The 25882-nt window shown below is 50.7% G+C and overlaps 1 protein-coding gene across 1 annotated transcript in view; it reads right to left on the reverse strand.

The window, feature by feature from the left end:
• PTPRN2 (protein tyrosine phosphatase receptor type N2) overlaps positions 1-25882 on the reverse strand; it is a 738567-nt gene that overhangs the window by 42963 nt on the left and 669722 nt on the right. The window contains exons 14-15 of the mRNA XM_046668847.1: positions 20604-20751; positions 5411-5484 (exon numbers count right to left, since the gene is read on the reverse strand). Coding sequence (XP_046524803.1) covers positions 5411-5484; positions 20604-20751 — 222 coding nt within the window. The remainder of the gene's footprint in view (positions 1-5410; positions 5485-20603; positions 20752-25882) is intronic.

Raw genomic sequence — 25882 nt, forward strand, 5'->3', positions numbered from 1 at the left:
TCAAGACTTTCAGAGATGACGCTTGTCAGCATGAAAGGACGCACTGAGTGCACCTTATAATTATGTACCCCACGGAAGAGCGAAGAGCATAAAAGAACAGATGTAAGTTATTCAGACAGAACAACAACGTGACGCTGGCTCAGGGGTGGGGGAGCAAGAAAAGCGCTTTTTGTGTGTCTGATTTAGTGATTCGTAATTAAAACCGGACCTCGTTCTGAAATTCACCACAACACACACAATACAGGTAAAATTACGTTACTCTCTCTGAAAGCCTCAACTAAAATGTTTCAGTGTAAAAATGCTTAGCAGAAATAAGGAGTTTTGATTTTACAAAATATACGTTTGTTGAGGGTGACAGCTATTTATGGAGACCCCTGTCTCCTCCTTGCAAATAGTTCTGCATAAAAGTAAAACCCCACCTCCTTCTCAAATGTGCTTTTTTGCCCAAAGCAATTTAGAGAGCAACACATTTTTAAACTGTTAGTATGTTCAAACTGGCACACTTTCGCTGCTTCCAAAATGAGCAATGTGTGATTGAAAGTGGAATCTGCACAGCCTTCAGGAGGGTAAATAAAGCAAGTGTGGTGGCAGGTTCGAACTGTCACGGTGTTTCAGCTACTTCCACTGTCGCCTGCTCAAGCCCCCAGGACAGGGAAGGAGGTGGGGTGAGGGGCAGCGGTGCACACCGTGGCCGGGCGCTCTCCACCTGCGACGCTGTCATGAGGCTGCCACTTGGATGGCAGTAAACAGCACACTGATCACAGAGTGGTGAAATGTGCCATCAGTTTAACAATAACTCAGAAGACAATCACAATTATTCCATGCACATCCTGTTGGACAGGAAACGATTCTGGGCAGAAGCACTTTGTGCATGAAGCAAATATGGGCCGCAGAAAGCCTTCCTGTGGTTTCGTGTAGTCTCGAACTGAATAAAAGTAAAGCAAATATGTAACTAAATGAACGCAAGTTTTATCACATTTACAATTTCCCAGACAGGAGCAGTGTACCTAGAGGAAATCAAGTAAGTTTCTGCTCACACTGATTTTCCATCTGGGGCTTTTGGTGACAACCCCAACATGGCGGGTGTGTCTTCGTCCACTGCTCTCGATGGAAACAAACAGTGCCTGCAGCTTCCTCTGAGCTCTGTGCTTGATCTTCCTCCGTTCTTTCTCTTTGTCTCCCACTTCTTTGTGGTATACCTTCTATTTGTTCAAATGTTACATACACAAGCATAAGCTCCATGACTGGGAAAAAGTCAGTTACTGTCTGGGCCTCGGTCTAGCATCCATGAAATGGGGTGGGAGGGGGAGAGCAGACTGGACAACATGATCTACCGCCCTCAGCTCTGGGGTTCCACCCGTCTGTGCATGCAGACTCATCTGGGCGTGGGTGTGTGCTAGTGTTTTGGTGGTAAGCTTGAGGCCGTCAGTGAAAGCCTGTACACTTGTTAATCCAGCCGCCGCACTGTCAGGTGGCTGAGGCCTGTGGGGACAGGTCGGGTCCTCCATTGTGAGTTTGTAAGATGGAGGGGCTCCGCTTTGATGAACGCCAAGCTCACGTGCTTTCCAGCGGCCCAGAGTGGCTGGGCATCTGACCAAGTCCAGTGGCGCCATGATTAAGCATTTTCACCCCAAGAGGACCCTCTGCGGTAGCAGACCCTGCCCACACCATCAAACGTGACTTATTCCGAGGGGCTGCACGTCCGCGAGGGATACAGGGGGCTGGGGCCCGACTAAGGTTAACAGTATCATTCTGCTATATCATTTTACTATGGTTATTGTTCCTGTTTTTTGGAAAATGAAAAACCATCTGTTTGCATTGAACCTACTGTCCACGTGGCAGAGTGATTCTTATGAAGACACCAAAAGAACTAGGCATATTCCTATGAATTTCTAAATGTACAGTTAAAAGACTAAACTAGCAATTTGCCTTAAGCTGTAGAATGACAATTGTTAAATAAGCTGAGTGACTGGTTTTATCTTTAGAAACTCTAATCTGTATTAAAAAACTTTCCTTAATATTCCAAACAAAAATGATTTTAAAAACTACGGATTCAGCATATCAAGACAAGGAACCCACGTTCCAAAGCCTCATGCCTGGTGGGGCTGCCTGCTGGTGTGGAGGTGAGGGGAGAGTGGGGTCTGCTCCCAGACCACCCGCGGCCTGGCAGCTGGGACCCGAAGTCTCAGGGAGGCCCTGGGCCGACCTCTGGGAGGGGTATGCCCAGGGCCACCCTCTTACGCTGAAATCTCACAGAGTGAACGTGTGTTACCTTTCTGTATTCCTACCTGCCCATCCTTGCACCTGCTTTTCCTGACATTTAAAGCAAATTTCACAGAACACTTTCTTGAAAACAAGCAAAAATCAAGCAAAATCCTGAGTGTTCAGGTCCCTTTTCCAGATGCTGAGTCTTCCTACGGGGATTTGTTGGGAAATTGCAGCTTCAATAATCAATGGGAGAGAGACTGACTTATCAATGGGAATTACTTTCCTGTTTTATTCTTATGAGTTGAGATTTATTTAAGCAAAATATGGAATATAAACTATAATTATACACACATAGACGTTTGCTTGTAAATATCCTCTAGGAACCAAAGAGTTGGCTCCCATATTTGGCCAATTTCTTACGATATTAGGGCAGCTGACCCACCATCCTTTTCTGAGGAGTCAATTTATACCTGCTTAAGTTAGTCCAAGGAATTCAGAATTAAAACTTCAAACAATTTTTTCTCCCTTAATAAACAGGAGAATGAAGAGTATGTTTATTTTCCAGTATTGCTGGGAATTTTGGACTTATTCCCGGTAATGAAACCTCTGCTGTTCTGAGCAACCGGTTGTGTTGACAACACTGCCCAGTCTGCGTCCTCAACAACAACCCAGCCGAGGTTTTAAACGTAGCTGATGGGTTTCTCAGACGCCCTACGTGGGAAAACAGAATTCCCTGTTACTTTCATGACCTCTGATTTAAAAGCAAAGACTGCACACGATTTACTACTGGGTAACTTCCCCGGAATTTAACGAGGACTAAGTACAAACATGACAGACGTGATTATCACGGTTTTCTGCACAGCGAGGGGCTTCTTGGGTTCTAATGGCGAGCTTTCATTCAACGGCTGCTGGCAGTCTCCTTACCATGGTACCTCCAGTAATTTCAGAGAGAGAAGGTACTGTGGATTTCTCCTAGTTCATTCTTACAACCCAAAATTGAAAAAAAAGGAATTGTAATATGGAATAAAGGAAAACACAAAAGATACCATAAAATGCCTTCTTTCTCTTGGCATCGCCTTCTGACCCCAGGCCCTGCCCAGTAAGGCCTGGGGAGGTTGTTCTGAATTTCCACTACTAGAAGCGGGACTGGGAATTGCACAGAAGCACAGGAATTCATGTAACCCTCCACAACACCCTTAACGCCCGTGGGTGTGAGGGTAACAGCCATTGGATGGTTTCTAAGGGTGACGCAGCTTCCGCACCGAGCACCCTTATCCACATCGAGACCAAACATTAGCCTGAAATAGCTCAGACACCTGGAAATTGGAGCCTGCAAAGTGAGGGAGAGCTGGGCGTGCCACACACTGAACTCTCCTTTTAGACTTGAAAATAGCTGCTTTCTCTCTCCTTCTGGCCCTGTCACATGGTTCATTCCAGGGACAAGGAACCCCACAGAAAGAACCCATGTCCTTGTTCTCCAGGCAGTTCGGAGCTGCCATCAACATGGCCCATGGGGTAGGGACAAGTATGGGCACCGACAAATCCCAACCTCACCAGAAATGACACTCCGTCCATGAAACGAGAGATTGGTAATCCAGTGAGGCTTAGGGTTGATTTTCTGAATTAGAACTGACAGAAGAGAACTAAACACATCACAGTGTGTTGATTGAGAAAGACCGATTGAATGGCTCCAAGCGAGAACCTCACAATACAGATGGCACCAGTCCTTGAGGCCGACCTCTGCTGGAAGTAAGAAGTTACTCCTTCTTAAAAGTAACCACAGGTACGAAGGCCTGGGCTCAGGCGGGTGTAGACGGAGTGCAAAAGACCAGCTGTTCACTTTGAATCCACTTTCTCACGGCAGAGTATGTTACCGTGTGCTCTCTCTGTTTGCTGTGAAGTGTCGGGAGACGGGATCTGACCCATGGCACACTGCAGTCTTATTAAATAATCAGCTTTATACAACAGGTGCACTGAAATCAATGGAGCCAACAACTGCGAACATGGTACCGCCCAGAACTCCTGCTTGAGATCAGGCTGTAAATGTTCTCCTCTAAAGCTAAGAACTGAAGGAACAGAAGGGGTGGCTAGGGCGCTGTAGGGTGCGTTTCACGAATCCAGAGATGACCGTCTCACTCAGCCGTCTACACCACCAGTAATCTCACTGCGTTAGTAGAATTGTGGATGTTGCTGCATCCCACATGCGCTATATTTGACTGTATGCAAATTTGAGATTTTAGCAAGATTTGACTCTTCCCTGAGGACCAACGTTGAGACACAGTTTAAAGTGGGGAACACCACCGTCAACCTCCCCCACAAATACACACCAACTCTCGACCTCTCTCTGCCACTGGTTTAAAACACCACCAACCACGCTCTCCACAAATACCCTGTCTTCAGACAGTGTCGTTTCCCTTTCTTCCCACCTACAGTCATCCCACCTTAGCTCTGGGCCATCACATCTCTGGACCCCTGCGCCTCCTCTTCTGCACCCTCAGGCTCCGGGCTTCCCCCTTTCAGCCCCTTCCCACCAAGCTTCAGGACAGGAAGACTGTTGGGCTCACAGAATGAGAGGGGAGCTGCAGGATGAGGCGACGGTGGGTGCAGGCTGTGAGGAGCCTCTGGAAGCTGGAACGCCTGCTGGTCAGAGGGTCTGCCGCCGAGGGGGGTGAGCTGCTTTCTCCAGAGATGGAAAGCGCTTCCTCCAGCCCTTGGAGGGGCCGCTCCCAGAGGAGGCACAGCCCCAACCCTCTGCTGTCCTTGAAAGGAAGATCCCGCCCACAGGAGAATCGCAGGAAACAAGCCTGTAACTTCAAATCTGCCCCAGTGCCACCCATCATTTTGACAAGTGGCAGATTTGGGTCTGTGTTTTTCCGTTTCTCCTGAATAAACAGGGAACAAGTGTGTCTAGAGAAGGGGAGTGCAGCCAACTGTGATTTTCCCCTAAAAGTCCTGGGTTCTAGTCAGTAAGCCATCAGGTCGCTACTGTTGGACCGTCTAGATTCTGGGACCCAGGACAGGCTGGCGCCTGGTGAAGGGGTCCCAGGGAGTGGCCCACAGACCCAGCCCAGCCCAAGTGGTTAAGGCTAGTTACAAGCTTGTCACCCTGAGAAGGGCAGGGACTCACTTTCCACGGAAAACGTTCCCTGAGCTCCAGCGGCGGTCGCGTACCCACTACCCCAGACAAAGCGGCAGTACTCACGATGGGGCTGGCGTTGATGTAGTCGGAGTTGCTGTGGCTGTTCTCTGATTTCAGCAGGATCCTGGAGTGATCGTCTGCAAGCAACCCAAGAGCAGAGTTAGACGCGCTTGCGGCCCGCAGCACCCAGGCCTCTGCGGAGATGGGGGGAGGGACCCCCCCTGGGCCGCCTGCCGCTGCCCCCGTCCTCCACTAGGGGCTCTGCCTGACCCTCTGAGGGGCTCTTGAACGTGACTGCTCCCGTCCCTCCTCTGCGTGTGGTCCTTCAGCACGAGAGGCAGGGAATCAGCCGTGTGCCGGGAACCGAAAGTCTCACTTGGTGGAACCTAGATAGTCTCGTGTAAAGCTCAGACTCCAAGGTTTTATGTAGTATCTGCCTTTAATATAACAGACAAGTGGGGCAACATACAGTAAATAAACACAAACGTGAATGTTAGGCTATAGGCCAGCACTCAATATACAAAGTTTTGCAGCTGAAAAATGGTTAAATCCTTGAGATTACGGGAATTTAGTTTTAAAAGGAAAGTAAGAGAAAAAGAAAATGCAGACAGGAGGGAGCAGAGGAGGAATGTACGAGTGGAGACTCACTGACCTAAAATTGTGCCTCAAACAGGCAGAATAGTTTGTGGAATGTGGAAACCAGACACATCAGTGGGGATAAAGGACACGTGATTTGTCAAAGCTTCGTGTGTTTGATACACAAATTAGTCTTGATTTTGGCCCTGGAAGAACCACCCTCCTGTGTAGGGTGACATCCCTTTTTCCCTTGTTTTCAGGGACTTTCAAAGTGGGACCCTTGGGGGAAAGTCGAGGAGGGACCATGGGGCGCAGGGCAGTGCGTGGCTCAGCCTGGTAACGCCCAGGGTCGAGGGTGGAGGGACGCCCTCCAGAGTCCCTCCTGGTCCCTCCAGGGCCCCTGGGATGCAGCTGCCTTTCTCTCTGTTCTCTGCAAGGTGCTCTTGGAAACCAAAAGTCATGGAGCCTGAGAGAGCACTCAGCTCTGTAATCTTTGCTCCAGCGAATGCCTCTCGGTGGTCCGCACGACACCTATTTCTTTTCTTCGGAGAAAATGATGACAGCCTGGCCTGCAGCCTCGGCAGCAGGGTTTTCAGCCTCATGAGCCTTTCGCCCCGTTCCTGCCGCCCTGCAGGTTGGCCGCCTCTCCCCACTTACACAGACGCCTGGCCACCAGGAGGAAATGGCTCCCAGCCCTGAAAGCAGCTCGGGCAGATGCAACACAGGGAGACGCTGCCTCAGTCTGTGTTTCTTTCGTCTCTCTAGGAGATTTTATTTAACTTTTTTTTAAACAATTCTGGGGCTTGGGAAACTTGGCACATCCTATAACTGATTGAACCTGGGGAATCTTGGCTACTGGACTGGACGCCATCCTATCCGTCTTATTAAGATATTAATCTTAGCATTTTCCCAGCAGAGACGAGACAGAGGAGAAACATCTAGAGACGGGGAGAGAGTTCATACACTGCATGGTGTGTTCACAAGTCACACGTCACATGCACCTGAATGTTGTGGGCATGTTCTGAAGGTATTTTGACGGTACGTGCTCAACTGCCCAGCTAAGGTATGAATAATGATACAAAAACCTCACGCTGGGCATTGGGCTCCTGCACAAATTTATTCTTGAGTGAAAATAAGCAGTGGCAGGAAATTGAAATGAAATTTACCAGAAAAACTGGTCAACTCTGATGCCCTAATAGGCTATAAACAATACCCAAAACGGAGTTTAAGAGGCCCACTTTCAGAGTGGGGTCGACCACGAGCGGCTCAGGAACAGGCGCCCTTTCCTGCACGATGCGCTGGGCTGACTGTTGCAGCTTATAAAGGATTCTGGAACAAAAGAGCAGGCCTTCTTGCTGCTTCCGGAGGGTTCTAGAGGGGCTCCTGCCTCATTGTAAACACTTAGCACACCAACTTCAGGCAGTGGTGGTAGTGGCAATTGGGACGGCTCCTAATTGTCTGAGAACCTAACAAAGAGCAGGGTCTCTGGGGAAAGGGAGGCAGGGGGACAGGGAAGAGGAACCAGAGGCCGGAATCTCCTGGCTTCAGAGGTCACGCTGGGAAGGTGCCCGAGAGAGCCAAGCGGCCTCCTGTGGAGCTGACAGGCACAGTCTTGGGGAGCCACCGGGTCCCCTCATCTCCAAGGGGATGGCACCGCTCTGCCATGCCCTGCCAGCAACGGGGATCAGGGAAGAAGTGCCAGCTGGATTTTTCTAGTTGGAAAATTATGAAAATGCTTTGTAAGTTTGGGAGTGTCGGTGAAATAAAAAAGCAGTCGAAGAGGTTGGCGCTCTGATGGTTAATGGGACAAACTATTCCGGGCACCTGAGCCTCTGCTGGCTGTGAGGACAGCTCACAGGCTCTCGAGCATCTTGTGAAGCACTGTTTCAGCTGCCTACCATTACCTGGAGGCCACCCTTTTAAAGACAGCACCAAGTCTGGGACAAGGGCTTCAAAAGCCTCAGAGTTCTGGCACCCTCCATCACATATTTGACTTTGTGGCAGCATGTTGGTTTTAAAATTAACAGTGAACTTATTTTGTTTTTAGTATTGGGCCATCTTGAACCTCCATTTGAAACGCGTGGAGCCATCCTGGAAGGGCCAGAGGGACACCGGCCAGAGTAAGTGGAGTGTAGACACCCAAAGCAAAGATGGTCCAGTGGATACTCCACCTTGCTGGGCAAATCTCTCAGCTATTTTGTGGTTCATTTCTTTCGTTCATCTTTTTTTTACAGAGATGTTATGGAGCCCATGAGATGACGTCAAGTTCTGAGTATGGCTGTCTTTATTCTCTGTACCACAAAGGGAGGGCAGGGTGACCTGGCAGGATTATGCAATTCAATCAAGGTCAACAAGTGAGGTGGAGGTGAAGCCAGGGCCAGGCTCGTGGGCAAATAATCCTCCCTCTCGCCTGTGCTCAACTGACTGAATGTTGTTCCCCTCATTGCCAGAATAAACACACCCGCCTAGCCTTGGGAGCAAATATAACATGCTGACCTCAACCACAGAGCGAGAATTTTTAACAACCTCGCACTTACATTTTGATTAAGAAGGGGGTGTGTTCTTTAAGATCTTAGTCTGAGACCTCACGTAGAAGCCAGGAAAACAGGGAAATTCAGGCAGAGTCTTCCTGTCTGCATCTGGCCCTATAACTCGGTTATTTTCCTCTAAGACGAGCCACAATCATAAGTTTTATCAAGGAGGGAAGGAGAAAAACACCTATTAAGAAGATAGTTGTTGCATTAAACTGCCGAGCGTGTTTCTATTCTGAACTCCTGAAGCAGTTAGGATGCACTGCCACCTTGTTCAGGAACAATATTTCAAATTCCTCCAGCCTCTATCTGTTCTAAATGTAGTTTCACATACATCACCCTCCTTCTTCCTGGAACACTGCTAAGAGCCCAGGGCTTGAATCCTAGCCTTGCCACCTACTAGCCAAGTGATACTTGAGTAAAATATTCAATATTTTAAAGTGTCAGATTTGTCACCCAAACCTTGGATAATGATATCTAGCTAATAGGGCTGTTGTGATAAATGGCGTTTATAAAGCGCTCACTGTAATGCCTGGCACACAGCAAGGAATTTAGGAACAAATTCAAGATTACAGATAGAAACATACCTAAATGATTAATAGTCAGCTGAACGGGGGAAGCTTGTTTATGGTACATTGTGTTGTCAGTAAATACAGAATGATTGTCATAAATGCCAACAGAAGAAACAAGTTGTAGAGTCCCTTCTTGACTGTCCCTAGGGTTGGAACCCTTGAAGACAGCCAAACGAGGGTCCTCTGGCGGACACTGCAGCTTAATCCCTGATGGATTCCTTCTAACATGCGCCATCATCTAGAACCTCCCCATGTCCCCCGAGCCGCCGAAGGAGAGTGTGTGGACACACAGTGTGCAGGGACGTAACGGCGTCTTGTAACATGGCTCTCTAAGGAGAGTGTCTCCTTAGGCTTCCTGGTTGTGTTATTCCCACCCATCTAAGTGAACTGACATATACGGGCCAGCAGTCTTCACTCACTAGCCGATGCGTTCCTTGATGTTGCTGACAGTAACGCAAATTAGGCATCTGTAGAAGTCACTAGCTGACTCTGGTACTTGACAAGGGAATTTCTTCATCCAAGTGGTCTGCCAAATGTTCTCTTGGGGCTCTCCAGCTGTCTCAATTTTCTGTTAAGATTTAGATTACAGCACGATGCTAGCTGGATGCCATTTTCTTCACTTTGGTGGTTTGGCTAGTGGAAATGTGGGGTGTGTCTGGTGAGGGTCAGCATTGTTCTGGAGGGTCAGGGACTGGGTCTTTAATGAAGCCCGTGCACTGGGATATGCTCAACAAACGGCATCAGTGACCACCAGCTCCTTCTCCGATTCACAGGTCCGTTGATGGGTTAGTATACTGCAAACACAGCCTGAAATCCCCGACCACCATCAGTCCACCAGCTGTTAGTGCTGGTCTAATGATTCTGGCCAATTACACAGAGAAACGTCTTTATTGTTTTGAACTTGTCAGAGTTGAGGGAAAGCAATACATTTTTACACTATGTTCGTTTCAAGACTCTGAGAAGCTAAATAGACGTCCTGTTTCTTTGCAGATCTGGAAACCTGAAGACAACAGTGTGCTCATGAAACACACTAGCTCTGAGTGGGGAGTTCTCTTTAGAAAGAAGGCTGGCTCAGGCTTCTTTCTGTAAGTGTCCCTTCCTCGGTCCGTCAGTAGGCAGGTGTTCTGCTCTTACTAAGCTTTTTGGAAACTCATAGCTCAAACTATTAGGATCATCAAACTTTTAAGAAGAAAAGCAACACGGTTCGGTGCCTCCTTGGGTCAGAACACAGTGCTGCACTTGGGCAAACTGGGGCGGCTGAGGTCCCAGATTCAGAACACCGTCCTACATGAAAGGGAGATGGTCCCATTCACCCACCCAGGAAGCTTGCTGCCTGTGGGAGAGCCATCACACAACACAGGGGCTCATGCTGGCTTCCCGGCTCCAAACATGCCAAGAGCATGTCTTGGCATCGCACCAGTGGCCTGAAATGTGGTCACAAGGCTTGGTCTCACATCTCGTTTCTTAAATATTTTCACCAGCATCTCTGCAGATCTCTCAAAAAGCAATCCCAAAATAGGATTGCTGACTAGCTAGGCAGGTGAATGACAGGCGGGTGCATCACAGCTGGTGGCCGCTGTAACTGCACGCTCACCTCACGGCTGCACACTCATGTGGAAAAGGCACACCCTGGCATGCTGTGCACTGAGCAGGGCGCAGGCAGGAGCTGACTCCAGAGGTTTCGGGGGCCAGTGGCCTGGCCCCACCCACCTGGCCCCCGAGCTGTCTGGAGGCACCTTGTGTCAAAGGTTGAATTGTGTACCCCCACAAAAGACCCATTGGAGTCCTAACCCCAGCACCTTGGGTGTGACCTTGTTTGGAGATGGGGTCTGTTCAGAGGTGATCAGGCTGAAACGAGGTCACCTGGGCCCTAATCCGACACTACTGCTGTCCTTATTAAAGGGGAAGTTTGGACACAGAGACAGACGCAGAGGAGGACGATGTGAGGGCCCAGGGAGAAGACAGCGTCCGCAAGCTGAGGAGAGAGGGTGGAGCAGATGATCCCTCAGCACCTGGGGGGGACCCAACCCCGCCAGTGCCAGAATCGGGACAATTAATTTCTGCTGTTTCAGCCTGGCCTGTGTTGCCTGGGACACACACCTGAGCCGGGTTCCTGGCTCCGGCTGGCTTTCTCACCACGTACCTGTTTGCCTTTTACCAAGTCACCTAGCCTCTTCCAGTGTCCTCATCTCTTCTAAACTAGACCATTGAATTTTCCTACCGGCTAAACAATAAGCTTTCTATGAGAAAATCGGCAGATTAACATGAGGTCGCTCCTGTGAACTGGGGCCTGAGACAGGGGTTGGCACCCCCAGAACCTCAACCAACCCTGCTGAGTAAGTGGAAAGGGTGCTCCCGGACAGTCACCTTACAGTCCTAGCATGCACAGAGGTGACACCAGGGTGCCATTGTCACACAGAGGGCAAAGTGAGGAGGGGAGCAGCGGGGCAAAGCTTGCTGGCAGTAATTGTGTCCACAAGCACATGAACGATTCTGCATAATAAGGTGCATACACCAACCAAGCAAACCGCCCATCCGCACAGTTCTACGGAGACACCGTCAGTCAACAACACTGACAAGGAGTCTATGCTGCACAAGGGGCTGCCTCCCACAGCGGCTGAGACAAGGAGGTGCAAGACACGGGGACGGCAAGAGGACAGCCTCCAAGGACCCCACATGGGGGCAACTCACGCATTTAAACAAAACAGATAAAAGTTTGTGTTTTGTTGAGAACACATGATGTCACCAGAAAAGTATCCTGGCCTACATCTGTGCCGATGGAGGAGATTAAAGCCTGTTGTGGGGACAGACGGTTGTGACATTTGAAGGGGACCCAGGTGGCTGGAAGTGACCCCTGACCCTTTGGAATGGTGTCTGAGAACGGGCCTTGCCAACTAGGATGGTTCTGGAAAAGCAAAGGAAGAAAATTTGGCAGGAAACTTGCCAATTAACCATGATGGGCAGGTGGGAGGAACGCGCAAACAGCCTGCAGAACAAATGGTGTACATGGCCCAGAAGGGGAGTGGCGTTGAAGTGAGGCACAGAGGTCCTGGGGAGGAAGGAGCAGGAAAACAGTGGGAACAATACCTCACGTGCACCTGTGGCCAGGCACCTCCACTCAGATGGAGAGGCAGCCTCGCGGTGTCCCTGGGCCTCGTGGGCAGGCACAGGACCATGACAGCAAGGGGAGCTGATCTCAGTGGAAAGGAGAAAGCTCAGAAGGGGCAGGGCGCACTGCAGCCTCGAGGCGGGTGCTGTTCCACCCGCACGAAGTCGGGGCGGGGGCACGGGTTCAAGATGGATGAGAAGGGAGAGCCCCCAGCTGAGGAAGGAGGGGGTGCCTTCTGCTCTAAGGGACGTGCCGGAAGCTTCTTGAACCCCTTGGCGCTCGGCACTCTGTCAGCAGATAACCCCTCCTCTCCTGTCAGATGCACAAGTGTAGCCAGAAAGTCTGGTAACGCTGTTAGCCCTTGAGAAGTCTGTCTGGACGCTCAGAGGCCTGAAGCAACTGAGAAGGCTGCTGTCTGTGCTGAGAAGCAGCTGTGCTGGCCGGCTTCACTGTTTCCTCATTCCCATCACAAGGCCAGCAGTTGACCTTATTGCCAGTGCGTTTTTTCACAAAAACGAATGTTTTCATGATGACTTTCTGACAGTTAGGGCAGAGATGAGGGTGTGTGGACGCACAGCCAGGTGAGAGAGCCGGTCCCTGGCGGACGCAGCCGGGGCCGACTCTGCTCGCGCCTGCCAGTGTGCGTCTGTACCCTCGGAGTCCGAGCTTCCTGTGGCTGCTGTAACCAACTTCCACAGATCTAGTGGCCCACGTTGTTTATCACCTCACGGTTCTGCAGCTGTCTGAAGTGGATCTGCACTGGTGTCAGCCGTGCTGCTTCGTCTGGAGGCTCAGGAGAGAATCCATCTCCTGCCTTTTCCAGCTTCTAGATGCTGCCCGCGTTCCTGGCTGGCGGCCCCTCCCCTGTAGGGCCGTCCCGTCCTCCTCACATGGCAGCGTCGGCCTGCTCTCCTGCCTCCCTCTTTCATAGACCACTCTTACGATCATCCAGGATATTCTCCCTAATTTGAGGTCCTTTCATCAGCAATCTAGTTCCATCTGCAACCTTGATTCACCTTTGTCACATAAGGTGACACATTCACAGACCCCAGCACAGGGACATGGGCATCTTGGGGCGCTATTCTGTGTCCACACCCAGCAGAAGGACAAAGTGTAATCTGTCAGAGCCTCAGGGTCTCTCACAGGGCAAACGTGGACCTGTGATCCCAGCCACTGCCTGTTACAGACCAGGTGGCCGTGCGGACGACACTCTCCTGGTCCAGTTCTAGAAGACACCGCCGGGCGAGATCTGCATCATTGTGGGCAAAGACCACACCAACTGGACATCTTTTGGCAGCCTCATCTGCTAGGAAGTATAGCTGCTCCAGGCAAAGTGGAGTGAAGTGAATGATGAGAAGTGGTAGGAAGAACAAGGATGGGGAGCGGGGTTAGGAACAGGAAGCACAGCTTGTAAATTCCGATTTTCCTGCTAAAACTTGATGTCCTGGAAGTCTAAGTCAGCAACTGGTATTGCTATCCATCTGAATTGAACTCCCATAAGGAAAAAATTGCTAACTTGAGGATAACTGTGAGAGAAAAGTGGCCAAATCATCTTAAAGTTTTTGGTTGCCAAGAAAGAGAATGCTGGGCATTTAATATATAACCAGATGAGAGAATTTTGTTCCAGAGACACTAGAAGGGAGCCCAGCCAAAAGGAGATGGGAAACCCTAAAAATCAGAGTTATGATGACACAAGTGTAAATATCCCAAGTAAGAAAAGGAGAAACAAAGAAGCTGGCGTGGTTCACAATTTAGAAAGTCACGTACAGAAGATGGAAGGGGCTATCTGACAAAGGATGGACACAGACGAGGGGCCCGCAACTTGTGAGAAGGGCACCAGAGAGGCTGGCACCCCAGCAGGTTGGCGGTGCAAAATACAGAGGAGAAGAGTCCTTAGCTGTGTTTGTTAAAGCAAAAGATCTTACCAGGTAGGAAACCTCTGCCTGATGGAGCTGAAATCATTTTAACAGATAACCAAGAGAAAATCTGTTCAATTACCATTTGCCCTGGCCAGCTCTAAGAATGGAGAAGACAGAGTTAGGCAGCTGCTGGCTGGTGGGACAGCATTCACTGTCGAGGTTCTCACCACCGGCCAGGTGGACCAGATCAGGGTTTTACCAGTCTTGCAAGAGTGGCTGCAGATGCACGCCGGCCTGTCCCCTCAGCGTGGGGATGTGGAGACTGGCCACGCTGGTTCAGCCTCAGAGTGTCCCTGGGCATGAACAGAACAGGGAAAAAGAGCAGGTCTGGAAAGCAGGCAGGTGAGCTTCCCACAGACCTGCACAAAGGTAAGACTCCTCCCAGGGCAGTTTGAGGAGATGCAGAGAGGGAGTGGTGACCACCAGGAGAAGAGCAGCTTTGTTAGGGACGAGTCATGTTAGAACACAAGTGGGGGGAGTTTAAAATTAAAAAAATCAAACAGACGTAAAACCAAACTGCAGTTAGAACCCTGATTGCATCTGGTTAAAAAAATAAACAAACAACGGTGCTAAAGGACATGATTGGAACATGGGAACCCTCAAGAGGGACCAGAATTAGATGATATTAGGGGATATTGTTCATTTTCTCTTATAACAGTGGGGTCACAGTTATGCAGGAGAATGTCCTTATCTTTTAGGAGACACAGGCTAAAGCATTTAGAAGTCTTGATGCCTGAAACTCACTGTGAAATAGTTCAACCAAAAAATAAATAAAGCGCACACACACAGCACACAAAAATGGCAAAATATGGAGTGGCTCTTGCTGAGTCTGGGGGGTGGGTCTTTAGGCACTCACCAAACGAGTGTTTCAACCTGAGCGTTTTAAAGCTTTTGCAGTAAAAAGCGTGGGGGAAATTCTGCCCAGCCAGCAGTAGTTCTTTGCAAAGGACAGGCCAACAGGAGCCCTCAGGAGGGGTGAGTGGGGCTGAGGGCGGATTCGGATTTCGCCGGAGGGCGGTCCTCTGTGGGGTCACCAGGGTGACCCTGGCCACTGACTTCACCTCCTTAAGCTCTGGCTCGTCTACTGCAATGTGGAGTTGATAACACAGGGCTTCCAGGCTTGATGGGATGCAAAGGAGACACCGCCTCTGCGGCATTTCACTCTGAGTCTGGGACGCAAGTGCTGGGGGAGCATTTGCAATACTGTTGGGGCCTCCAGGACGCCTGCCCACCTGGGCTGCACAGCAGGGCTCTAGGCAAAGCTTCAGTTCACAGAACAGCCACGGCAGGTTCCTTCAATGATCTGTGGCAGCGTGAGGGAGGTCTCCATAGGGCAGCGCCCGTACTCATCCTGTTGAATATGTTTTTTTGTCAATCACTTGAAGACACGTAAAACTTGTTTATGAAATATGCAGATGAAGAAAAGCTGAGGGGGGAGGTGCTACGGTGAACCAGGAATCAAAATCTTCTTGATTTTGAACAAGGAGCAGTTCATTAGAGATGAATGTAAAAGCCTGTGAGTGAGGATGGGCGGGGGCTTGGGGGTCCTGGGTTAACTGCCGTCCTTGCAGAAAAGGCCCTGGATTTCAGATGATTGCAACGCCAGCACGAGCCAACCTGCCGTTGCCTATCGCACAATGACCGTGAACTTGCGCCAGGTAAGGAAGAATGTCCAGACCAAGGAGGAAAGACCCCCGATGTCTCGGCCCTCCTGAAGGGCTGCGCTCGCTCCCTCCGGGCGTGGATCACTTGAGCGTGTCCGTGAGACGTGGCCTTGCTGCTGGCTGGCCACCTCCTAGGTTCCAGTTCTTTCCACACACTCAGGTGCCCCCGATGCTAGGACTCCATAGGTAACACTGGTAAGTGAATGCTGAGAAGTGTGGACAGCCATGCTGCACGAGGTCAGACACCCTACAATCTAGGGCTGTGCTTCAGGAAGAGAAGTAAGAGAACGTCAGAGCCGAATCGTGAGCGGTCATGTCATACAGACAGCAGGGCAGCTTCCAGCCTGGTGCCAGCGCCTGCAGGTCTCAGAGGCGGGGAGCTCACGTCGGTGGACACATGCTCATGTTGGTGGACACACACTCACGGCGGTGGACACGCACTCACGGCCGAGGACACCACTTTTAGGCGGTCTCTGCTCTCCGAGTGTAGCCTGATGCGAATGACTCCATGGGCTTCTAAAACGCTGGGTTTGCCTCTTTCCTGCTCCCCTTAAAAAATATCCTTCAGTCTCAGGCAGCTCCTGTCTGTGATGTACCAAAGAAAAAAGCTCGCACAGAATTTGCTGGGATGTTTTCTTTTCAGCACCAACAAACCCACAGCCTTCCTGAGTCCTGAGGCAGAGATTCAGGCTCTGAGACCGGAAAACGGGGGAGAAAGAAGGCCCAGCCAGAAACGCTTCTCAACGTGCAACTTTGCTGCGACGTGGGACGTGTGTCTGGAGCCGCCTATACGAGAGGAAAGGGAACTCCGGCTGCTTGTCAGTCAGGAGCACCCTCCACCGGCTGCTCGTTAGAGGCACCCAGGGGAAGCCTCGGTCACCCAGAGGCGACTAAAGAAGACAGTCCTCCCCCAGGATTCTCCTCAGAGTTGGAAAAAAACATGTGACCCAAAGGTTTGTTTGGAAAGAAATTCCCTTCTGTGTGTTTAAGGAAAGCGATGCTTGGCCAACGTACTGCGTCCTGGTGTGTATTTCAAATATTCGTTTCTGTAGAAGTTTGAAATTTGTGTACATTTTTCCAACACAGAAGTTCTAGGGCGAGTCCACAAAGCGTATGAGGTGCAGCGTCCTGTCAGCACCGAGGATGTGGGTTTACACCCCGTGTCCTCACCTGACAGATGGAGGGGTGATTCCCGGGAAGCTCAGAGGGGACAGGCCTCCAGGGAGGTGGTGGCACACGCTCAGTCGTTCACACACGGGCCAGTGCCACCCAGGTGCCCTGACTGGAAACAGAAGGGCACAGTCTGCCGTCGTGCCCCCCGGCTGCACCTGCAGGGCAGGGCGGGACACCAATGGCTGCGCTTGTGAAACTGAGTGGAATCTCTTTAGCAACAGCCCAATTAGCAGATGGCTACATCGTGCATCTCTCTCTCTGTCTCCACGTATCTGGGTCTTTAGCTTTTCATTCTCTCTGGTTTCACTGTTTCTGTTACTGTTTTTGCGTCTCTGTCTATTTCTCTGTTATTATAACACAGAATCAAAACTATTTTTTCGTTTAAGGTGGTACACTAAAATAGCATCATATTCCTGTTCTTAATTGAAAAAGCAGATGGGCGGAATATTGCATAATTCTCTTTAAAAATGCAAAAAAATTTGAAAAGCATATTAAACTCTAAAAACTTCTGAGGTGGTATAACTAAACCCAGCACAGCACCAGTCAAGCATCTCATAAATGCCAGTCGCCTTCTCCTTTGAACAATAATTCGGACGTAGCTAGACTCTCCAGGCTGTGAGAGATCCAGTCACCAGCCCAGCCACTTCCGAATTTCCCACGCAACCTGCCAGCCAAGACGCCTTCCAGCCTGAGCTGGAACAGTCCCAGTGCCGGGTGGCAGGAGAGGCATTTCAGACGGGAACCAAACGAGTGAAGACGGAAGGTGGGAGGAGCAGCGAGCATGAGGTCGCCCTCCGGGTCGAGTGGAGGGACAGGTTGGGAGAAACCAGAGGGGTTGAGATGGGTCAGCGTGGCGGGGCAGGAGCAGGGCTGGCTCAAAGGACAGGAGCTGGAAGTGGGAAGATGGGAGGCCTAGGGGCTGAGGGTCCAGGCCAGGGGTGGGAGTGAGCAGAGAAGACCCGGCAGGACCTTCAAATTGAGAAATGAGGGAACTTGCTGGAAGCGATGGGAGAGGATATGGCAAAAGATACGGCAAATGCAGAGAGGAAGGCAGCTCTAGGGTTTCCACGAAAGAATGGTGACACTCCTGCCAAAGCACGGATGCTGGGGGAGCACCCTTCCCACCACGCAGCGCTGGTCTACCCGTTTATGGGGCGTGGACCTTGGCCTTCAGAGACAGGAGCCGCATGGAGGCCGCCCTCCCCTGCACCTCACAGGTCTGTGACGAGGTGACGGCCGGACAACAGAAAGCAGGCTTCAGAAGGAGGAGGTCGTTCTCTCTGGTGGAGTCTGGCGAGGCCCACAAGAGCTGAAGTGATGTCTCTGCCCAGTCTCCTGCTGGGAAAGGCATGCGGGCAGAACCGGAGATGATTTCCTTTTGAGTTAAGGCCAGTGGTGTGGAGAACTAAGGAGGTGACACGAGTTTGCTCCAAGTAGACCCGTTTATCCACAGAAATACCTTAATCCACCCACTCTCTCAACAGTGTGCCTGCCTCACCCTGGCTTCCCGCACGGACCTTCAACCCCGCCCACAGAGCTGCCCTGGGTGGGCACATCCTGACAGACGGGGGTCAGGCGGCTGGGACAGTGGCACGGGCCAAGTTCAGGTGGCTTCCTTCCAGCTCCCAGCGCCAGAGCCAACCAAGAAAATGTTCCTCTTCTCAGGCTTTGCTCTGGCCCAAGGACGGCAGGCCCGAGGATCTGGCTAAAGGGCGACATGGGGCTCCCAGGGCCCTCGAGGTGGCCCTGCCTCGCAGCCGAGGACAGGACGCTCTACCATCACTGAAGTCCTGCCTGTGGACCCACCGCTGAGCACAGAGACCGAGCCCAGAGGCCACACGGGCTGCAGGGCACGTGGATGGGAGCACCATTGCACGTCTGCCATGTGCTGGTTGTCACTAAGGGATGGGGCGCTGGAGGGAAGGCTTTGAATTTTACTAATTCCCGTAGGAGACCCGATAACCCAAGTAAACAAGCAGACCCCTGGCAGACACTCTATCCAAGCTCACTGAGTGTCCATTTGCCCCAAACAGCAGTTATCCAAGACCCACGGGAAGTCTCCCCCACCCCCTCCTCCTTCCCGTCTCCCCACCTGGATCGTCTTTGAGGACGGCGACCACACTGGGCCCACTGGACGTCTCTGCGTCTGTCAGTGGCCCCTGGCATGCAGCAGGTACTTAATAAATACCTGTTAGTCAATTGAATGTATTATTATTTTTTTTGCTTTTCTTCTAGAAATAAAACTTTCAATTGCAACACTCCCATTTTTAGAGCTCTTTAGGGAAAAACCCCCTCAGACCTCAAGGAAACGGAGCACCTGGTCTGAACACTAAGTTGTTACGAAACACTGATGCAGGAAGTGTGTTCAGATTCCACGAAGGTTTGTAATTCCAGGTGACTGTCAAGAGCAACACAAGGTTCTAGCTTTTGGCCTTTCTGACCTGTAAACACTGGTCAAATTGCTGTCATTTCCCATCAGGGAGAAGTCACAGCTGCCTCTCCCAGGCCAGCTGAGCACGGGGCTGTTGGGACAAGAGCCCAGCTCTAGCTTTGGAGGCACCGTGGCTGTGGTCCCATGACTGGTGGTCCCCAGACTGGTTCCAAAGGGCTGGGACAGGGGCCTGTGACACAGGGGTGCTGTCTCCATGGTGGACGCTGATCTGGCCTGCTGAGGTTGAGAGTGGCTTTGCTGTGCCCTCGAAAATGTCAGTCGACCAAGTACATTTTATTATGTCTGAAGAATGCATGAATTCCTCTCCTGTTAAGGTTATGAGGATAGTCAGTGGGTATCACACACACACACACACACACACGGATCACTCATGAAGGTCACATTCAGTGAGTGTCTATTTGTGTCACACATGCCTAAGACCCCATGCCCCCCCGCAGGGTGGGTTTATGTGTTAAGCAAAGTCCAAACCTGGCCTGGAACCTGCTTGAGCGCCTGCTAGGACGTTGGTGCATCACAACTTGGTGACACGAGGAAGCCACTCCAGGTCGGCGGGAAGAGACACAGACTCGGCTGGTCTGTCCGTTTATGTCCTCTGTGTTGGGCTGTGTATCTGCAAGTCGCTTACACATCACGCACTGCGCACAATCTAAGACTGTGTCTTCTACTTGATGCAAGCTGCTTTAAAGACCTGGAATCTTTCTGTGTCTCCATTTTCTGCCAATGGTTCTAGCCAGATAGGAGGTCCTCAGTCACACTTGTTGAAATAATTGCAAGGTTGAAAATTGCTGTGGTGGCTCCACTACCCGCTTTGTGCCTACAACGCTAACTCCTTCGTCTAATCCTCACAGTCCCAACACTTCAAGAACGGCTGTGGGGCCCCAGTTATGGATGAAGAACAGGCTCAGAGAGGTTAAGAAGGGAGTCTGAAATCACACAGTAACAGCAAACAGAGCAAGTACTCACTGGGGCTGTATGTCTCCCCTGTGGTTTCAGGACTATGCCACTGGACCACAAAGGAAGAGACTGATTCTCTGTTTTCAGGCTGGGACGGCCTCACAGGGGTGATGAGTACACCCGTCTCAAAGTGAGAGGACAGTTTGCTGGTAGACAGGGCGCCCGGTGGGGAGGAGCGGGGAAGGGCTTTCCAGCCCTTGAGGACGTCAGCAGAAAAATGATGAGGGAATAGGCAGGTGCAGCCTGTCCCCACGGATAACTCATGGGCTCCTCCCCCCGCCCGGAGCTCTCGGGCTGAGTACGTACAGGTCAGCACCGCCGGGCAGCGGTTCTTCGGCATGTTCTCCTCCCTCTGGGCCACGAGCGAGCTGTTGGGCTCCGCCTGGTAGGCACATAGCGCCTCCCACTCCTTCTCCAGCCGGTTTTTGTTCTTCAAGTGGTCCTCCATGTAGGCCTGAAGTGGAAAGCACAGAATCAGGGAGCGTCACGGGGAACAGGGTCCTGACCCTGGACGTGATCGGGGACACCAGGTGGCCGGCAGAGGGTGGGACCACGTTTCACCTGCAAGGACGAGTTAGGGAGCTGGTTCACATTAGATCTAGCAGGAACACAGACCAACCAGAGGCGCAAAGGCTTTCACATGTTCTGTTTGTCGGCCCGAAGGTGTTCATGCCGTGTTTACTGAGGGTGCTCAGATTATGACGTCGCCTCTTCAGCTACCATGAACTGAGTGCGGAAGAAAGACGTACACACGGCAGATCAGACTCTATTAACCACAGAAAACTGGTGCAGAGAATGTGTCCAGCCCAGGGTGAGTGACCGGGATGGCAGCAGCCAGGGAGGTTTACTGAGCTGTGCTGTGGGGACAGTGACAGGCATGGGTGCAGGTGGCAGGACAACGGGGATGGCAGGGGTGGGGGGCGTGGCATCTGGGCTCCGCGGTGGGGAGTCAGGGAGGCTGGGAGCAGGACATGTAGGCTGCGCCTCTGTGCATCGACACTCGAGGGAGAACACTGCTCTCTGTCAAAGACGGAACAAACATAGCTGTGTAAAACAGTTCAGGCGACGTCACACGGGAAGAGACAGAAGCTGTGGCGGAGTAAAGAAACAGGGCCAACAAAAGCCGTGGATAAACCTCAGTCCTGGAAAGCATCTCAGAAAATGATGTTTTGCATTGAAAGTCTTTCATTTTCTTTTTCTCAGAGAACCACCCGTGACTAACACACACTATGTTGCAATAGTTGCTTGAAATTATTTCACAGAAAACTATAAAACACACCATTTGAAAAGGATCTTATATTGCCAATCAAACTCACGTCACAGTGGTGAATTCAGAAAGCCTCTCAGATGGAGATGGGAATCGACCCCTCGAGATCCTCTAGAACTGCGGGGGACGCGTCCAGCGGGTCATCCCGGTGAGGACAGACCGAGGGACCAGACCTCTTCTGCTTTTCTGGCAGAGGAGGGTGTGCTCAGAGAGAGCGCTGTTACTTAATTAAGGGAGGTTGTTTCTTCAGGTATGTGCTAATAACACACAACGGAAGTGAGAAAGCCCCCCAGCCCTACCGTGTGTATAGGATCACGTGTGCCCCTCGGGTATTGGGAAGGGGTTCTGGGATCAGCTCCCACTCAGGGACAGCAGTCATGTCACACATTTTAATTCCAGGGCCAGCAAGGCCAGACCAGTCTCTTGGTAGGGCTTCTCTGGTTCCCATTTCTGTTTGCACACAAGCCGTTTTCCTTATAATTGGCCTGCTTTCCTGAATCCTCTGGGTGTGATGCGTTTAAGATACTGAGCTGCTCTGATGTGTGCAAAATGTTAAACAGCCGGTGGTGCTAAAAAAACAAAAACAAAAACAATGAAGCCCAATGTTTTGACCCTCGGCTGCTCCGATCTTAATTTTCTGGGCACTTGTCTGTCGGCGGTGACTACCAGGAGACGTACACAAGGAAACAAAGGCCTCTGGAACGTTCCCTCCACAAAGACACCCGTGCCGGCCCAGTCTACGCATTCTTATCGATCCGTTCAGTGGAGAAACGACGGTGATTTTAAGGAAAAGCATTTCAAAGGACCAAACCCAGCTGCATTATTGTGCCCAAAGGAGATACTAGTCTCGTCCCCTAGCATCTTGTTTGTGGGTTTTCTTTTTTTTAAGATTGGCCCTGAGCTAACAGCTGTTGCCAGTCTTTTTTTCTTCCTCTTCTTCTCCCCAAAGCCCCCAGTTCATAGTTGCGTATCCCAGTTATAGGTCCTGCTGGCTCTGCTGTGTGGGACACTGCCTCAGTGTGGCCTGATGAGCGGTGCCACGTCGGTGCCCAGGATCCAAACTGGTGAAACCCTGGGCCGCCGAGGCAGAGTGCGCGAACTTAACCACTTGGCCACAGGGCCGGCCCCTGTGGGTTTTCAAAGTGTCATGTGTAGACATAGGTTTTCAAATATATCCACAGACAAAATAAAAGATACACACACACATGCATGCGCGTGCACACACACACACACACACGCATGTGGGTCCAGGGCTCCAGTGCTCAGGCACCCCAGTGTCAAGCTGAGGTGTATGCCCTTTCCACATTTGCCCCCCGACACCTCTGTCAGCCCTCCCTCGTCCCTCCCTCCAATCGACACTCAGCTCAGTTCACTCCGAGGGCGCCAATGGGCCTGCTTTTGCCTCCTTCCCCACCAACTGCCCTTGGCCATCCCTTGCTCATTGGCACGCACTGCAGGGGGTGGGCAGAGACAGGTGGGGCAGGTGGGGAGAGGAAGGCAAGGGAGAAGCACCTGGAAAAGGAAGAAAACTCAAATCAGACGGTTGTGCTAGATTCCCACACCTCTTACCAAAGTTTTGACTAGAGCTGACTTTCATTGTTTTGTATTATGCATTCAACCAACACTACTCTATCCATGTTGATTCGACTCACATGTGCATCAACACATGCGTGCTGAACCAGCGCACGGAAAGCCGGGTGCCCTGGGTGGGCGCAGTGGGAGAGGAGGAATCACCCTCAGGTTCACCTGGCTCAGCAGCTGAGCCCCCGACCCTGGCAGCCAGCGAGGGGCTAGAAGTGACCAGAAGTGGGGCCTCGGTGGTCATTGTCCTACATCCCCCAGATCCCAGACGGCCTTTCATGCAGATGACCGAGCAACTCAAGGGCCACACTGTGCACACCTTTCCATGACACACTCGAACCTCGGAGGCACCCCCTTCTTACGAACAGAAACATCATGGCTGCTCCAAGCAAAGGACATGAATTTGCCCCCTCCCTGGGCCAGCCCTGACGCTGCCACCTCTGCCCACACGGCCCGCAGGGTTCTTTACCTGGGGAAGTGGCAAATTTAATGCCTCAGTGTGGAAAATGTAAGTGACAAACTGCTTGCTTTTGAGACAATCATTATGGCATAGCAAATAAATATTTTGTACTGAAGATATCCTAATAAGGACATTTTTGCATGATCCAATATTTAAGTTTTGTGAAAACCGTCACTAGCTTACCTAGCCTAAAACACCGTGTGTGAGGGGAGCCCAGGAGGGAGGGCTCGTTCTGGTGAGAGTGTGCCATTTCAGTGTTTCTGTAGTTACTTTTCTCAAGATCGGTTAACGTACAGTCTCACAAATAGATATAAAATGGTTCCTGGTACAATGATTTTGGGTCCTCGTTTTTCTTTGGAAAATGCTCTTTTCACAAAATCCATCACGAATGAATGAGCTTCTTTCAATAAAAGATGATGGATTCTAAAATGAGGAACCTTGGCAGGTTTAATCCCATCTCAAATACTGTCTGCAAAGGGTGCACTGGATATTATCTTAATTCCTGTAAATAGCAGCTGCTTAAATGTTCACATTTATTTTAACTATGGGAAGTGAAATCATGCTGCAAGTTCATTTAAACTCTAAATTTACGGCAAGAAATACGGACCGGGACTCTGGTGCAGAAGCTTGGGTGGTGGGAGGGAGGAAAGAGTAGGTACGGACTTCTCTTTTCTCGTTGAGAATTAAGTCCTCTAAAGCTGTGCTGTACTCGACCCATCACAACTGAGATGAATTTCTCGTTCTCTCAGCTCGTCTCACTCCCGTAGTCAGTTTGTCCAGTTCTGGTCGTCTCGATTTGACCTGTTCTCTGTTTTCCTATTAATATTCTTATGAAGCATCATTTATTATATTAAACTGATGTACTTTCCCATCCGTGTCTGAGGAGGCTTCCCTCTTTCCTGTTTGTGGGTAAGATGCTTTTCTTCTGTGACTTGAGAGCGTCGTTTCACGTGGTCTGTGGGGAATCTAGGCCTTGGTAGCAAAACAACATGGTTTAAACAAAAACAAAAACAAAACCAAAAAATGCCACAATAACTTAATACTATGGGGCCCTGGGGCCGGCCCCGTGGCCGAGTGGTTAGGGTCACGCACTCCACTGCGGCGGCCCAGGGTCTTGCCGTTCCGATCCTGGGCGCGGACATGGCACCGCTCATCAGGCCACGCTGGGGCAGCGTCCCACATGTCACAACTAGAAGGACGCACAACTAAAATATACAACTATGTACTGGGGGGATGTGGTGAGAGAGAGCAGAAAGAAAAAAAAGACACTATGAGGTCCTTTCTCTTCAAGGATGAGAAGCATGAGTTAGAACAGGTATAGTAATCCTCCTCAGACGTAGTCACTTTCTAGAATAATTAGGTAAATTAGCATGTAATTTAAACACTACTCACGTTCTTTCCCCCAGTGGGCATTTAGCTGTAGGTGTTTTAAAAACTGACATTTAAAATACTTTTCTTCTATACAAATGCTTGTATGTGCAAGGGAATGTGGTGGCAATGATGGGAGGGCTTACTTTTTAAAAAAAATTGTAACTTTTCTGGGGCCAGCCCCGTGGCCAAGTGGTCAAGTCTGCGTGTTCTGCTTTGGCGGCCCAGGGTTTCACCTGTTCGGATCCTGGATGCAGACATGGTACCGCTCATGAAGCCATGCTGAGGTGGCATCTCACATAGCAGAACTAGAAGGACGTACAACTAGGATATACAACCATAAACTAGGGGGCTTTGGGGAGAAGAAGAAGAAGAAGAAAAAAAACGAAGATTGGCAACAGATGTTAGCTCAGGGGCCAATCTTTAACAAAAAAAAATTGTAACTTTTTATTACATAAATAGCACACATAGAAAATCATAGGAAATGACGATAAGCAGGATGAAAACAAGAACTGCTAATAGCTCCACGTCAGAGCTAACAGCGAGGCTTGGAGAAACACCACCCTGTAGACGCGTGTATGGGCTGACGGCCATCGCTTCAGCTTGGACCACGATGATACTAGAGGACTTTCTTGTTTAAGTTGGAAAGATGCTGAGATGAGGCTTGCATCTCACTACTGGGAAAACAAGCCTAGAGAAGTCAAACCGTCAGCCCAAAGCCCAGCAGCCAGGGGCGGCACCGGAGCTTGAGGGCTGCGTCTGAAGCGCTGCTGGCCACCTCTTGGTTTGCTCTGCGGCCTCCTCGCTGCGCTCCGCCTTCACAACATCTTTCTAGCCCAGTCACAGAGCGGCTGGGTCAGCATCTCTGGTCCAAAACACCACCCGTTTCAAAAGCCGCCAGCGGTGTCT

This window comes from Equus quagga, chromosome 8 (genome assembly GCF_021613505.1).
Source record: "Equus quagga isolate Etosha38 chromosome 8, UCLA_HA_Equagga_1.0, whole genome shotgun sequence".
NCBI lineage: Eukaryota > Metazoa > Chordata > Mammalia > Perissodactyla > Equidae > Equus > Equus quagga.